Source organism: Physeter macrocephalus, chromosome 21 (genome assembly GCF_002837175.3).
Source record: "Physeter macrocephalus isolate SW-GA chromosome 21, ASM283717v5, whole genome shotgun sequence".
Classification (NCBI taxonomy): Eukaryota; Metazoa; Chordata; class Mammalia; order Artiodactyla; family Physeteridae; genus Physeter; species Physeter macrocephalus.
The window spans coordinates 101,464,119-101,477,709 of record NC_041234.1 but is presented as its reverse complement, the minus strand read 5'-3'; the positions used below and the strand labels follow the sequence as shown (position 1 = coordinate 101,477,709).

At 45.1% G+C, this 13,591-nt stretch overlaps 1 protein-coding gene across 5 annotated transcripts in view; it reads right to left on the bottom strand.

The window, feature by feature from the left end:
• Positions 1 to 364: 364 nt before the first annotated feature.
• The window catches only part of OCRL (OCRL inositol polyphosphate-5-phosphatase), a 58,505-nt gene continuing 45,278 nt past the window's right edge, over positions 365 to 13,591 (bottom strand). Inside the window, exons 19-24 of one of the 5 annotated variants that reach the window (XM_024128118.3) lie at positions 8,470 to 8,493; positions 5,528 to 5,644; positions 4,515 to 4,599; positions 3,799 to 3,926; positions 2,933 to 3,044; positions 365 to 2,719 (exon numbers count right to left, since the gene is read on the bottom strand). In XM_024128118.3, the coding sequence (XP_023983886.1) occupies positions 2,595 to 2,719; positions 2,933 to 3,044; positions 3,799 to 3,926; positions 4,515 to 4,599; positions 5,528 to 5,644; positions 8,470 to 8,493 (591 nt within the window). In that variant the 3' untranslated portion in view covers positions 365 to 2,594. The other 4 variants (XM_055081700.1, XM_055081701.1, XM_055081702.1 and 1 more) reach the window with 4 other exon arrangements.

Below are 13,591 nucleotides of genomic sequence, written 5' to 3'. Positions count from 1 at the left end.
GTTTGTCAGATTCCTGGGGCTGGCGCAATCATGGATCTGACCCAGTGTGACATTTATGGGCATTAAGAATCAACATCTTTTCTCCTAACAAACAGTGTTATTTTGTTGCCTGAATCCCCAGGGTCAAAACAAGAATCCTTGGCTGGCCTCTGAAAGCACTGTGACTGCTTTATTAACCTCTGAAAATGTGTGGCTTCTTCTCCTCTCCAAGGGAAAATATACTGAGAATTCTTAGGCTATTTCCCTGTAAGACAGGAAATGACAGTCCAGGTGTAGCGGTGGGGACTGCAGCAGTCAAGTGGGACCCAGTGACATAAGCCTCCCTCCTCAGTTCTTCCTAAGATCACACTTTGGTTTTTCACACAACATATATTTATTCAGAAAAAAATTGCAATAAATTATAATAAAAAAGATGACATGAAATACAGAATCCCACTAGCAGCTTTGCCTAGTGACCAAGACATTTGGAGGAAATACAACAAACAATTACAGAATAAGAATCAGGAAACAGTGAAAGGGAGACTAATAGCAACATCACCACGTGGGGTTGAACTGCTTCTTCCCTAGAAGCGATAGATGCAGAGTCCTTCCCTACCAGCTGGATCTAAACTCCTTACTTCAGAGGCGCTAGGAAATAGTACATGAGAGGTACTTACGAATTAGAGGGTGGGGCTGGAGTAGGCACAGCAGGGAAGCAGATTTCTTATGTCTGCTCTATTTCTTGTCCCCCCTCCCTAGAGATTGTCTAAAACCCTCAACCCTGTGTACATCCCAGGACCAGAGCTGGAAGGAAGGTTGAGGCAGTAAAGCAACTGAGTGCGTCTGCCTTCTGGAGAGTGAGCCGGATGCTGCACCCAGCTCCATTAACCACATCCCTGACCACCTGAAGGCCCCGGGTGGCAGTGGACTGGGAAATGTGTCTAGGACAGGCATTTCCCTGTCTCTGTGTTACGACCTTGCCCCAGCTTCCATCATCCGCCTCTCCAGCGATCCCCTTCTGGACTAGTGAAGATGACAACACTGTTCAGCTCAGGCTGCCATTAACTAAGCTCAACACCCAGTCCCTGGCCTAACAGATCTGCAGCGATTTGGCAACCAATAACCTGACTCCTACTTCTGTAATTCCCAATCAGGAGAGGCTTTAGCCAGAATATCACAGGATACACATACCTTTTCTTCCCCCAAAGGACTCAACGCATAAGAGATGGGGGAATTGGAGAACTACTCATGGCGGTGCTTCCGCAGCTCTCTCCTTTGATGCTCTAGAAGAGTCAATGCCCAAGACTACACACAGAGCCTATACATGAGGCTCCTGGGATTTCATGTGAACATGACAAGGAGTCAACTCAGGGTGGTTTTTTTTTTTTTTTTTTTTCGGTACGCGGGCCTCTCACTGCCGTGGCCCCTCCCTTTGCGGAGCACAGGCTCCGGACGCGCAGGCTCAGCGGCCATGGCTCACGGGCCCAGCCGCTCCGCGGCATGTGGGATCTTCCCGGACCGGGGCACGAACTCGCGTCCCCTGCATCGGCAGGCGGACTCTCAACCACCGCGCCACCAGGGAAGCCCAGAGAGGGGGGTTCTAAGGGTTATCCTCAATGCCCCTGCTGGGGGAAGGAGCAGTTTCTACAGAGGGGCCCACTTGAGGTGCAGCCTCCCTTTTTGACTGTGGTGCAAGTGTTGCTCTGGAGGTGGATTTCTAAGTAGGGTATGGGCCCCACAGACACCCAGGATTGGTTCTCATGTAAAATTTGAATAAGAACCAAAATGGATGGTAGGAAGCAGGACCTGCTGAGCATGAATAGTCTCACTCTTGAAACACTCAAAGTGCTTCCACTCTGACTGTGATTCTCTCACATCAATGAGATGTCATCTCTAACAGTCCCTAACATTCTGCTACTAAATGTGGTCTGAGACAAGAGAATATGGTTCCACCCATTGCAGATCCATAATAGGCCAATGTTAGAGAAATGTACAGATGCCACTGTAGTAGAGATGCACAAATGCATGTAACAACCACATGGAGATGGTTAACTCGCTTTTGGAGACACCCAAGGAGTCACTAGCCTCACCCAGACTCCTTTTGACATGATAGTATGAGCAGAGTAGAGAGCAAAGGGGTGATACGGGGAGGGGGTGGGGCCAAAGTGCTTTAGACGAAGGACTACAGACAAGTCTGAGCTACAGCAAGTAGTGCTTGTAGGCCTAGAACAGGAACATCTCAGAGTTCAGGCCTTGGGTGCTAAGGACAATCATGACAGCTGGGCAGGAGGGCAACAAACACATCCCAAGGTAAAGGAGTGTAAATACAGATTTCTTTGCCTTACAAAGAGAGAACAGAAAAACACCAAAATATGGTAACTTTGGCTTGGCAATATAAGTCTAAAAGTATCTTGCTGCGTAGGATATGGTAAGGGAGGGATTAGGAAACTCGCTTCCTTTCGCACTAGAAACAGAACTTTTTCATGCCAACAGCCTCAAAATTCTCCAACAGACCCTTCCTGTGGCGTATCTTTTCAAATCATTCTGAAATACTTGGTGCCCAAGATCTTCCGCCTCTAGAATCTTGGAGACTAGTAAGAGGAAAAGGCTTGTTATTAGTCTTCATCACTCCCAAGCAGAAAACTCAGAAGGAACTGGGTAGCACGCTGGCGGTCACTTGGAGTCTGTCTTGCCATAAGGTTGGGTGGAGGCCTTAGGAGGAGACTAGTGAAGAGAGTAGCTAGAGGGTGAGAGAAAGAAAAGGGGAAAACCCTCGGTCAGACACAACCTAAGCGAAGCCTCAGGGATGGGGGCTGGGGGGCCAGGGGATGAGGGCAGTGGGAGGAAGGGACTGCCGCGGGCCTGGACACTAGGGAGGGAATACACGTGTGCACCGTACACGGACCGTCCTGACCAACGCCCCCGTGTGGCCGTTCTTAGGAAGTGCTCTTACCGATCATGTTGGCGCTGACGTTGTTGTACTCGGAGAATTTTAACAGTTCTCGAAGGAATGCCATCAAGTAACGAAAAACATTTCTATGGCATCCTGGAAGCTGGGAAATCACCTGTTTTTTAAAAAAGGGGGTGGGCAGTGAGGATAACAGGTGGAGGAAGGGAGTAAGAAGAGCTCACAGCTGCCATAAAAGTAGTTTATAATCCAACCCTTACAGGACTCCTCCTTTATTTACTCATCACCAATATAGTACCTGTCAAATGATAACTCCTGAGGCAGAATGCTCATCCTGTTTGGCCCCTGTCCACTCAATGAGCAGGTCACGCAGTTATCACACATTCGCATGCACGCCCTGCCTCAGGAGCAGACGGGTGTTAGCCTGGTCTTTTCCCATCTCCCTAGGCAGGTGGCTGTGGTTTTCTCTGCAATGCCATTTAGCATGGGTGGCAGCACGTCCCGATACTCACTAGTCTGAGTCAGAGGTATTCTCAGCTATTGTGCATCAAAATCATTTCAAGATTAAAAACAAACACCAAGAAGACAAAAAGAAAGGCTCACAAGTGTCACCCACCCTTCCTGGTCATGTCATCCAGAATCCCATGTACGATCTGTTTCACTAATCTTACCCCAGAGTAGAGGTATCCACCCTACTCAATAGGTCAACTGGAAAAGGGTGGCAAATATAATAGGAAATAACACAACCTAAAATTTAAGGGTCCCAACTCTCAGTGCTGGTGCCCTGCCATGAACAACACATCCAGACCCATCCTATCACATAGCTGGCTGCCCAGCTGGTTTGGTAAAAATCAATGATTTCTCTGTGGGGGAACATGCCTCAAACACATTCTCAGAGCAATAAAATTCACCTGTCGGCAGATCCGGGGATCCTGAGCAGAGTCGAGGCATCGCTGATAGAGCTCATAACAGATGACAGGCTCTGGCAGGGCTTCCAGGAAAATGAGCAGCGCCTCAGCCACTGAGTGATTACTGCCAGCTGGATTGACTCCCGTCAAGGGAAAGAGGCTCCAAGGAAAAGGCCACACTTAGACCCGATTTGCTCCCTTCCTCAAGCTCCCTCGGGGATGGTTTCCTTCCTCTTATTCAGAGCACCCTGATCCTAATTGGGGTTTGATATTTTATTGGTCCAGGTATGCTGCAGCTGAGTTGTTACAGAATTGATCAAAGACTCTTGGGAGGTTTGGCCCAACTTGAAAGTCAAGGGAATGTGGCCTGCAGAATGACAGTTCACACTGGAAACGAGTCACCGTTTCCCATTCTCCTCCCTGTCCTGGTGACAGGAGTGATCATTGGCTTAAAGCAGAACAGCACCATGGCTGTGGCTCCTGTGTCCCATGCCAATTAAAAGTCGTCATTATCTAACCCTTGATTCCTTTTAGTAAGAGTCTGATAAGGAGAGAGGTCGAAAGTTCCTGAGAGGAATTAACTGTATAGTCATTGATTACCTTATAAAAGACGACAGCTACAAAGAAAATAAAGATGGAAAAAAAAATCAAATGTAGGTGGGAAGAAGAGTTTGGGCAAGTACACATCCAGCTTCCTAAGCCTTTGTCGAAAAGGATACGGATTGTCTTGGGAATGCTGGTATCCAGACAATCAATGATCTGCTGTAACTCCTCCTGCATTCCAGGGGTTTGGAACAGGTCCTCCTACCAAAGAGGTCACAATGAATGGAACACGGCAAAATGATCAGCACTAAGGTTCTGACAATCACCCAGGGATCAGGAGAGCAGCAGGAAGCAAAGGGCAGGGTGAGGTGCATATTCGTGATTAGGAACACGAATATGTTCCTAATATATAAAAGGTGTGACAATGGCCCCTTTTCCCTTTATCATCTCTATAATCCATCTGAAATTTTATTTCAAACTAGAAAATTATCTTCAAAGGTTTCAGCCTGTACCTGATATGGCAGGGGACGAGAGGGCTCCATGGGGAGACCAGGTGTTCCCAATTCTAGCCTCCTGACAAGTAGAAGGCAGAGTGCAAACATGGAACCACATTCAAATACTGATACACAGAATGCTAGGGCAGGAGTAAAAGGGCATGTCCATACCAAACCTTGCCTTCAAGTTCTTCACTTTTCCATAGGTAAGACAACATTATCTTTCAATTTAGTCCCAAGAAAGTTTTCTTTTTTGGAAGAATGGGTTAGGGGTGGCAGCTATTTTAGATAGGATTGAAAAGTGAGGACCAAATTAAAGAAATGGGCTTGAAGTTTGCTTTGGACTTTGAAATCTGCAATGCTTCCATGACAGCTAAAGCAGGCGTTACAGATTCAGGTGCTCAGCAGTCCCGGGGAAAGCATGTGTAGCCAGGAGACAGGGGAGGAGTTCGGCCCTGCTCCGCCATTACTCTTATGCCGTGGTCTCAGGTAAAACACCTAGCTTGCATGCTTCAGCTCTCACATCTGTAAACGGGGACACTTCCATCTGCCCAGGCAATCTGATGTGACAGTGCTGCTCCGCGGAGGTGGCTTGGGAAAGTTAAAAGCACTGTATACACTGACGTGAGGTATTATCATTTCCCACTGGACTCACACACCTTCCAAAGTTGCAGGGCAGGCCCATTCTCACTCACCTGGTGACAGGCGTGTCTGAATAAGTGATCTACCAGGAGCCAGATCTCCTTGGGCACCTTAAGAGGTTTCTCACTGGCACCTTCATCCAAGGGAACCATCTGCAGCAGGGATTTCTCCTAATACATAAAGAGGGGTGAGAATCAAAAGGGTCTCGATGAAAACTTCTGTGTGTAACAATCTCCCTCAAATTCTGCGTATGTGGGTATAATCTGATCTTCACCTCTTAAGACTTTTCATTTTTTTCTCACTGGGACACTCCTGGTCAGAAGGCACTCGATACGGATTCCCACAGTTAAATGATCTCCTTTTCTAGATGCCTGATTTAACCGTTAAGCATTCCACTTGGGTTTTATTATGTTTATCACATGGATGCATTGTGTGCTGTAAATCCTCTCAAGGGTGACACTGAGAATGAGCAATACAGTCACGGTAGAGCCCACACACCACCGGAGACTCATGGACCATTAAATTACAATTGTCAACAGAGCACTTTGAGAGAGCAGCATCTACTTAGGTTTTTGTTGACTTTTTTTGTTGTTGTTGTTGACTTTTAACTTATTCTTCTTTCAGGTCTTACCACAAATATCAGCGCTTGCATTGTTGATTTAAATGAGGTTCTCTGGTCCTCAGGAATGAAAGACAGTTCACATTAGACCTACATACATGAATATTTCAGGCTTGATAGAAGGTCTAATCTTAAGGCACTAAAACTCAAAGTCTTAAGATCCAAAAATAGTAAACTGAATACAGCATACCAAGAGCCAGAAATACCATGAAAAGTCTAGGCTCTGAGTCCAGAAGTTATTCTTTATAGTAATAGCTCAGCAAAGATTTCTTGGGGCTTTGACTCCTTTCACCTAACTTTCTGCTCTATGTTAAAGTCTCCGGAAAGAATCTCAGAGGAAAACCCAGAAGTGACATAAATTAGATCAGTAACTAAATCTGAACTTGAAAATGGGGAATAAATTCAATTATCTTATGTTTATATAGTCAAATATAAATTATACTAAAAAGATATCTGAAATAGCTTAAAAGGCATCTGAAGGCAGCCTTCATAAAAAAAATCTAGTGGAGAAAATGGTGACCAATTTTTGGCATCTTCCCCCTCCTACACCTCCGGCTTAAGGTCATATATGATATATGTTCAAATTTAGGAAATGCTGTAAATTTGATCCACAACCCTTATTTAAGCTGTGTCACTTTAAGGGAAAGAAGAGAAGCATTTCATTACTTCCAGATAGTGTGTACGCTAGAACAGAGCAGAGGGTTCTTCTTGACGTTCTGTTCTTCAATACGCACTGGTGACCTTTTAGAGCCACTGTGCGCCTTTCTAAGGGAATAAGGAAGAGAAGGCAGCATGACACTTGGTTATCATTTAAAATCTATCTTCTTCACATACGTTTTGCTTCCTTTCTTTCTTTCCCTTGGAATCTATCACTTGATATTCACGTCTCCTACAGTTGCCAGACCTTCTATCAGTGGCTCACCCACTAACTTCTTTCCAGTTGCAAGTATTAAATCCAGGCATCCAGATGATATCTGAGCCAAAACACTGTCCATAATGCACTCTGCTCACTTTCTGGACCAAGTGCAACACAGGTACAGATTCCTTAGCAGACACCTTCAAACTTACCATATATAAATTATTCAGCACTGATTCATGTCCTTTTTAAAAAATCTGACATCCAATTAGCGCTTTTCCTGTACTAAGGCATTAAGGCAACACAAGGCACTGTTCAAGATGAAAAGACACATGGCCTGCTATTAACAGGGAAGGGCTGGGAAGCAGAGCCGTCTCAATCCTTAGTGGTTTCAAAAGGTTAATAAAATGCCAGTAGGTTATATACACCATCCACTATCCATTGTCAAATTCATGTGTGATAATATGAAATGTCATACTTGTATCTCTGAAGTCTAGAGAAAGATTATGCACAAGAAACAATACTTTTTAAAAAGTCCACAAATTATCCTGAACTCTAATTTTTAAAGGGAAACCAGGCATGCTTTGTCTTCTTCTTTCAATGGGACACATTTAGTGGCTGATAAGCTCACACTCTGTAACGTTAGTGCTATTAACTGAAGCACAAAAACAGTACACCATCTCCACCAACAAACTGCATTAAACTCCACCAAATGGGGAGGTCACGTTAGATACCGTGTGAAAGTGCTTAAGAATGTTTTTCAGGCCCATGTTTCTCCACCGGATGGCCCTGTGTGGAGCCAGGCACCCTCCAGCTTGAAGATGGAGAGGTGGTAAAGCACCGCAGAAGGAGCGTTTGCTCGGTTCCTTCACTGGGTATTCAGAAGACCCAGGTTCTAGTCCCCTCTGCCCCATACCCCTGATGTCAGGGGCAGTATAACTTCAGCGAGGTTTTTAACCTTCTTGGGCCTTGGTTGTCTATCAGAATGGAGAAGACACCTTACCCTGTCTGAAGGCAGGGAGCTCTACCAGACGATCCCTTATGATCTCATTCAGCTCTAGGATTCTAGTCTATGATCTATTTCTTGATCGTACCTGTGTATTCTTTCAGTAATTAATCACTATTATCACTTCCCCCAAATCACTCTTAATGCAACAGAAATTCACTTCTGCTTTTACTATCATCGGAAATGGAAAATGGCAAACGGTACCCTCCTCCATCTCACAAGCTTTCACATACATCAAGACAGCTCTTTAGTTACTTCTTATTTCAAAAATACAAATCTGGAACCTTGAGTCCTATTGCTTTTATGTACTGGGTCTCAATGACTTGACTGGTACAGTAAAATAAATATCTTTCCTGTACTTCAGACACACTTAAAGACAGCTGGCAGGACTTTGGGGGATTCTCATGGAGTCAGAGGTGTCTGATGTGGGAAAGCCTCAGGATAAATTCCAGGGACCATGGTTAAATGTTAATCAAGCACAGGGAAACACATAACCGCCAATGGATTGCATTACCTTTTCTAGGAAGCTGTCTTCTTCCTGAGAGCAGAGCAGGAAAAGAAAGTCATTGACAGATAGAAAATGATTAGAATTAATTTACAGAATTAGAAACAGATCAGTATTATTAGAACGCACTACCTCACTAGATACATACACTTTAAACAGCTTTAAATTCTTCAAATAAATCATGATTGTTGAAAATGGAACACATTCTCAAATGCAAAATTCTCTATCATGCATATTCAAATTTTGTGCAGTATATTGAGACTATCGCTCAAGAAACATACATGTCCAGTCCTAGACTTTTGTGTCCTTTGGCAGCTGCCAGCTGAGCCAGCCAAACACCCACTGATATCTCCTTTTCCCGTGCTGCATGGAGGCAGGCCCGCCGCTGCGCTGTGTGGCACCTCGCTCACCCTGACGCCACTTCAGTGGAAGAATTTGGTTGTGAGCCCGACAGCGGCCATTCAGGAGATGGTAAGCTTCTCTCCTCTCCACTGCCATACCTCTCACCCTAGCTAGCCTCCCAAGCAGTATCTCACACTCCTTTCCATCGCCCGGTACCCTCTCCCCTCCTCAAGGGCCCCTAGAGTCCTCAAATATGGAAGTCCCTCTGAAATGCAAATTCATTTCATTTCAGACCTTTGTGGACCATAAGATCCATCACTATCCCCTACTGTGTTTTCCTATAGAGTATAAGAGAAAAAAGAGAAGCAGGGGAGAGGGAAGAAGGTACCTTTTTAATCGCCTCTGTCTTTTGTGCTATTATTACAATGTAACAACGACAACAGCGACAGTAACTACTGCCACCACTTAGGAGGCATCTGCCAGCAACAGTAACTGCAGTGGACTCTTATACAATGTCATTTAGTCTGCACATATGCACAAAGTAGATATTATTCCCGTTTTACAGATGAGGAAACTGAGGCTCTGAGAGATTAAATCATTTGCCCACAGTCACACTATTAGGTATTAAGTGGCAGAATCAGGATTAGAACTCAGGTCTGACTGATTCCACAGTCATTACCACTATGCTCCCTTAGATAACTCAAAAAGGAGAAACTGACTGCTTCTTAGACAGAGAGGCAGGGGAAAGCTTGGAGAATGTATTCTACTCCCAGCAGGCTACAGACAGTTAAAAGGCAGCAGGGTTAGTGGAAAGAGTACAGGCATGGGTGTCAGACAGTCCTGGGTACAAATCTTCATGCTACCTCTTATTATTTTGTACAGACTGCAGGCAAGTTAGTAAACTTCATAGAGCCTCAGTTTCTTCATCTCTAAAACAGGGATAATAACATTTACCTCACAGGGACAGGGAAGCAGTCTAAAACACAGGGGGTGTGGGGCAGTGGTGGCGCAGTATGCCAGCAGCAGGCCTGGTCTCTCAAAGCTCTCTGCACCTCCCCAGCAACTCCCAACCCTGTCATGGGCTGCCAAGAACTTGGATATAAATCCCACGTCTCGGTCTGAGAGTAAAAGGAAAAATCCTGATCTTACCTTCACAGATGTGCAGGAGGTTGGGAAACATGTGTTCCCTGATACTCCACGTAGTAACGCTGAATGCATTTGTCCCAAATGACTGTTATATATGCCGGGTAGGGTTTTTAGTATTATTAGGTACATTATGAATTAAACATGCTTTTGTAGGTTTACCTAGACTTTTAAATACCATATATAGAATGAAATAAAAATAATCAGAGTAACACTGCTTTAAAAAGTATACAATATTCATAGTATTATAACTGTAACACTTTTTTTTTTTTTTTTTTTGCCTTATGCGGGCCTCTCACTGTTGTGGCCTCTCTGTTGCGGGGCACAGGCTCCGGACGCGCAGGCCCAGCGGCCATGGCTCACGGGCCCAGCCGCTCCACGGCATGTGGGATCTTCCCGGACCGGGGCACGAACCCGCGTCCCCTGCATCGGCAGGCAGACTCTCAACCACTGCACCACCAGGGAAGCCCGTGTATCGCTTTTTAATGTGGAAGTTAATTCTGAGTGCCAAACATCTAATTTAACTAAATTTTGGAGCACAACCTTTTTTAAAATTTAGGACTACTTATTAACAAATAGAGAATCTGCTTGCCTGACAGACTGCTCTATTTTCCCTCCTATGAATATGTGCCACATGATATGATGAGTAAAACCAGGCAGAGTTTTTATATACTAACCTGTCAAACCAAGCCCTCCAAAAGGTTTCTTCGGGCACTGACTATACCAGTGCAAGGCATTGAGCTATATGTCTTTGAGGGGTAGGGGGGTATGAAAAGTGAGGCTACAGAGAGGGGAAAGACACGGTCCCTGACTCGGGTTTACAACTGAATTGGGGTAAGGATTCCCAGAATTTATGGCCTGGCACTACTGTAATTCACCAATTGAGTTCTCAATAAATGGTTAAAACAAACAAACAAAAAACCAGGGGTTCAAAGGAAAGAGAGACGGCTTTCAACTGGGGCTGTCAGGGGACTTTTTCACAATGGTGATGCAAACTAACTAGCCCTTGAAAGAGTCACAGGATTTTAAAGGGCAGAAATGGGGTGGGGACATTACAAGTGGGAGGGGACAGAAATAAACAAAGGTGCAGAGAAGGTAAATCACAAGGTGAGATTAGGGAAGAGTTAGTCATCTGGTTCATGGGGAGCAGGAGGGGATAATGAGAAAAACAGTAGGAAATAAATCTAAAAAGGTGTGTTGAAGTCAGACTTTGCTGGACCTTGAATGACAGGTAAAGCAATTTGGATTGTATTCAGCAGGCATGAGGGAGCCACATGTCTAACTTTAAGCAAGGAAGTGATAGGCCCCAAAGCTGTATTACAGAAAGATCAGTCCGACAGCCCTGAAGAGGGAAAACAGAAGGCTAGAGAAATAGAGGCGAAGGGAATCATTAAAAGGCTATCGAGGTAGGTCAAGCAGGCGAGAGCAAGCACCTCAACTAATAATGGGAACATAATATTTTTTAAAAAATGAATGGGGCTTCCCTGGTGGCGCAGTGGTTAAGAATCTGTCTGCCAATGCAGGAGACACGGGTTCGATTCCTGGTCGGGGAAGATCCCACATGCCGTGGAGCAACTAAGCCCTCAACTAAGTTGTGCGCCACAACTACTGAGCCTGCACTCTAGAGCCCGCAAGCCACAACTACTGAGCCTGTGTGCCACAACTACTGAAGCCTGCATGCCTAGGGCCTATGCTCCGCAGCAAGAGAAGCCACCGCAGTGAGAAGCTCGTGCACTGCAAAGAAGGGTAGCCCCCCGCTCGCCGCAACTAGAGACAGCCCGTGTGCAGCAACGAAGACCCAACGCAGACAAAAATAAAATAAATACAATTAAAAATAATATAATAAAAGATTATTTAAAAAATGAATGGATACAAGAGAAAACTCTGAAATCAAAAGGACTTTGATACTGGTGGAGGGGCAGCAGATTTAAACTGAGAGTTTACTTCTCTGGCTTCAGGTATAAAGTAGGTGTAAATTATATTTATTTCAAGTCTAGGTTCAACTCTGAAAATAGAAACACCACTTAGCTCCCACTAATAAAGAGCATTCTCTTAAGGTAGTCCTAAGGTTGCTGCTAATCACTTAGTTCAACTGACTTGCCCACTCTCTGCAAAAAGCTACGTGTTGATCACATTAAAAAAGGGAAAAGCGTTCAGGAGTCCCCAGCAGGGCAACACTGGCATACTACAAATGCACTGCAAATCATTCTTCATCCCAGCATTCACCCTTAGAGGAATTTTCCCAGTAGTAAATGCAGCTAAACTCATGTAAAAAGAGTCATTTAGAGGCAGATTCAAATTTAAAAATAAAAAGCAGAAAACTGAATGGATACTGAAGTTCTAGCAAGGATTCGTTCATGTGAAATATAAAAAGAAACACAAACCATACACTTAACAGGATAAGAAATGGGTCGTTACATCAGTAAGACAAAGTAAACACCTACTTGGAGAGATCACTGGGGACAAATTAATCACGAAGTTGTTATTCATGTTATTTCAAATTTTTGATATTGTTCTCCTAATAGACATGTCCCCAAGCAAATACAGCTGGTTCCCCCATCCCTCAACTATTTTCACCTCTGTATTTACAAGCCAAGCCTTTATTTTTATTTATTTATTTATTTATTTATTTATTACGGTCTCCGCGGCACGTGGGATCTTCCCGGACCGGGGCACGAACCCGCGTCCCCTGCATCGGCAGGCGGACTCTCAACCACTGCGCCACCAGGGAAGCCCACAAGCCAAACCTTTAACTGGTGGGTTCAAGCCTGGCCTCCTCTCTACTAGTCCAGTCTACATGCAAACCAGAATGTTCCTCCAAATGTGTACATTTACAGCCACATACAACTCATTAAAGACTTCCAGTGGATCTAGATGCCCTCTGGCTCCAGTATAAACTCATCTGCTGACTTCAAGACTCTATCCCCTGGGATTTCCCTGGTGGTCCAGTGGGTAAGACTCCACACTCCCAATGCAGGGGGCCTGGGTTTGATCCCTGGACAGGGAATTAGATCCTGCCTGCATGCCACAACTAAGAAGCCCACATGCCGCAAGTGAAGATCCCACATGCCACAACTAAGACCCAGTGCAGCCAAAATAAATAAATAAATAATAAATAAATACTAAAAAAAGGAGCAAAAGTGTTAATTTAAAAAGAAAAAAAAGGGTCTTTCCTGGTGGCGCAGTGGTTAAGAATCCACCTGCCAACGCAGGGGACACGGGTTCAATCCCTGGTCCGGGAAGATCCTATATGCCACGGAGCAACTAAGCCCATGTGCCACAACTATAGAGCCTGCGCTCTAAAGCTCACGAGCCACAACTACTGAGCCTGCACACCACAACTACTGAAGCCTGCGCACCCTACAGCCCGCGCGCCGCAACTACTGAGTCCATGCACCGCAACTACTGAAGCCCACACGCCTAGAGCCCGGGCTCCACAAGAGAAGCCACTGCGGTGAGAAGCCCGTGCACTGCAACGAAGAGTAGCCCCTGCTCACCACAACTAGAGAAAGCCCACGTGCAGCAACGAAGACCCAATGCAGCCAAAAATAAAATATAATAAGTTTATTTTTTTTTTATTTATTTTTTTTTTGTGGTATGCGGGGCTCCCTCTGCTGTGGCCTCTCCCGTTGCGGAGCACAGGCTC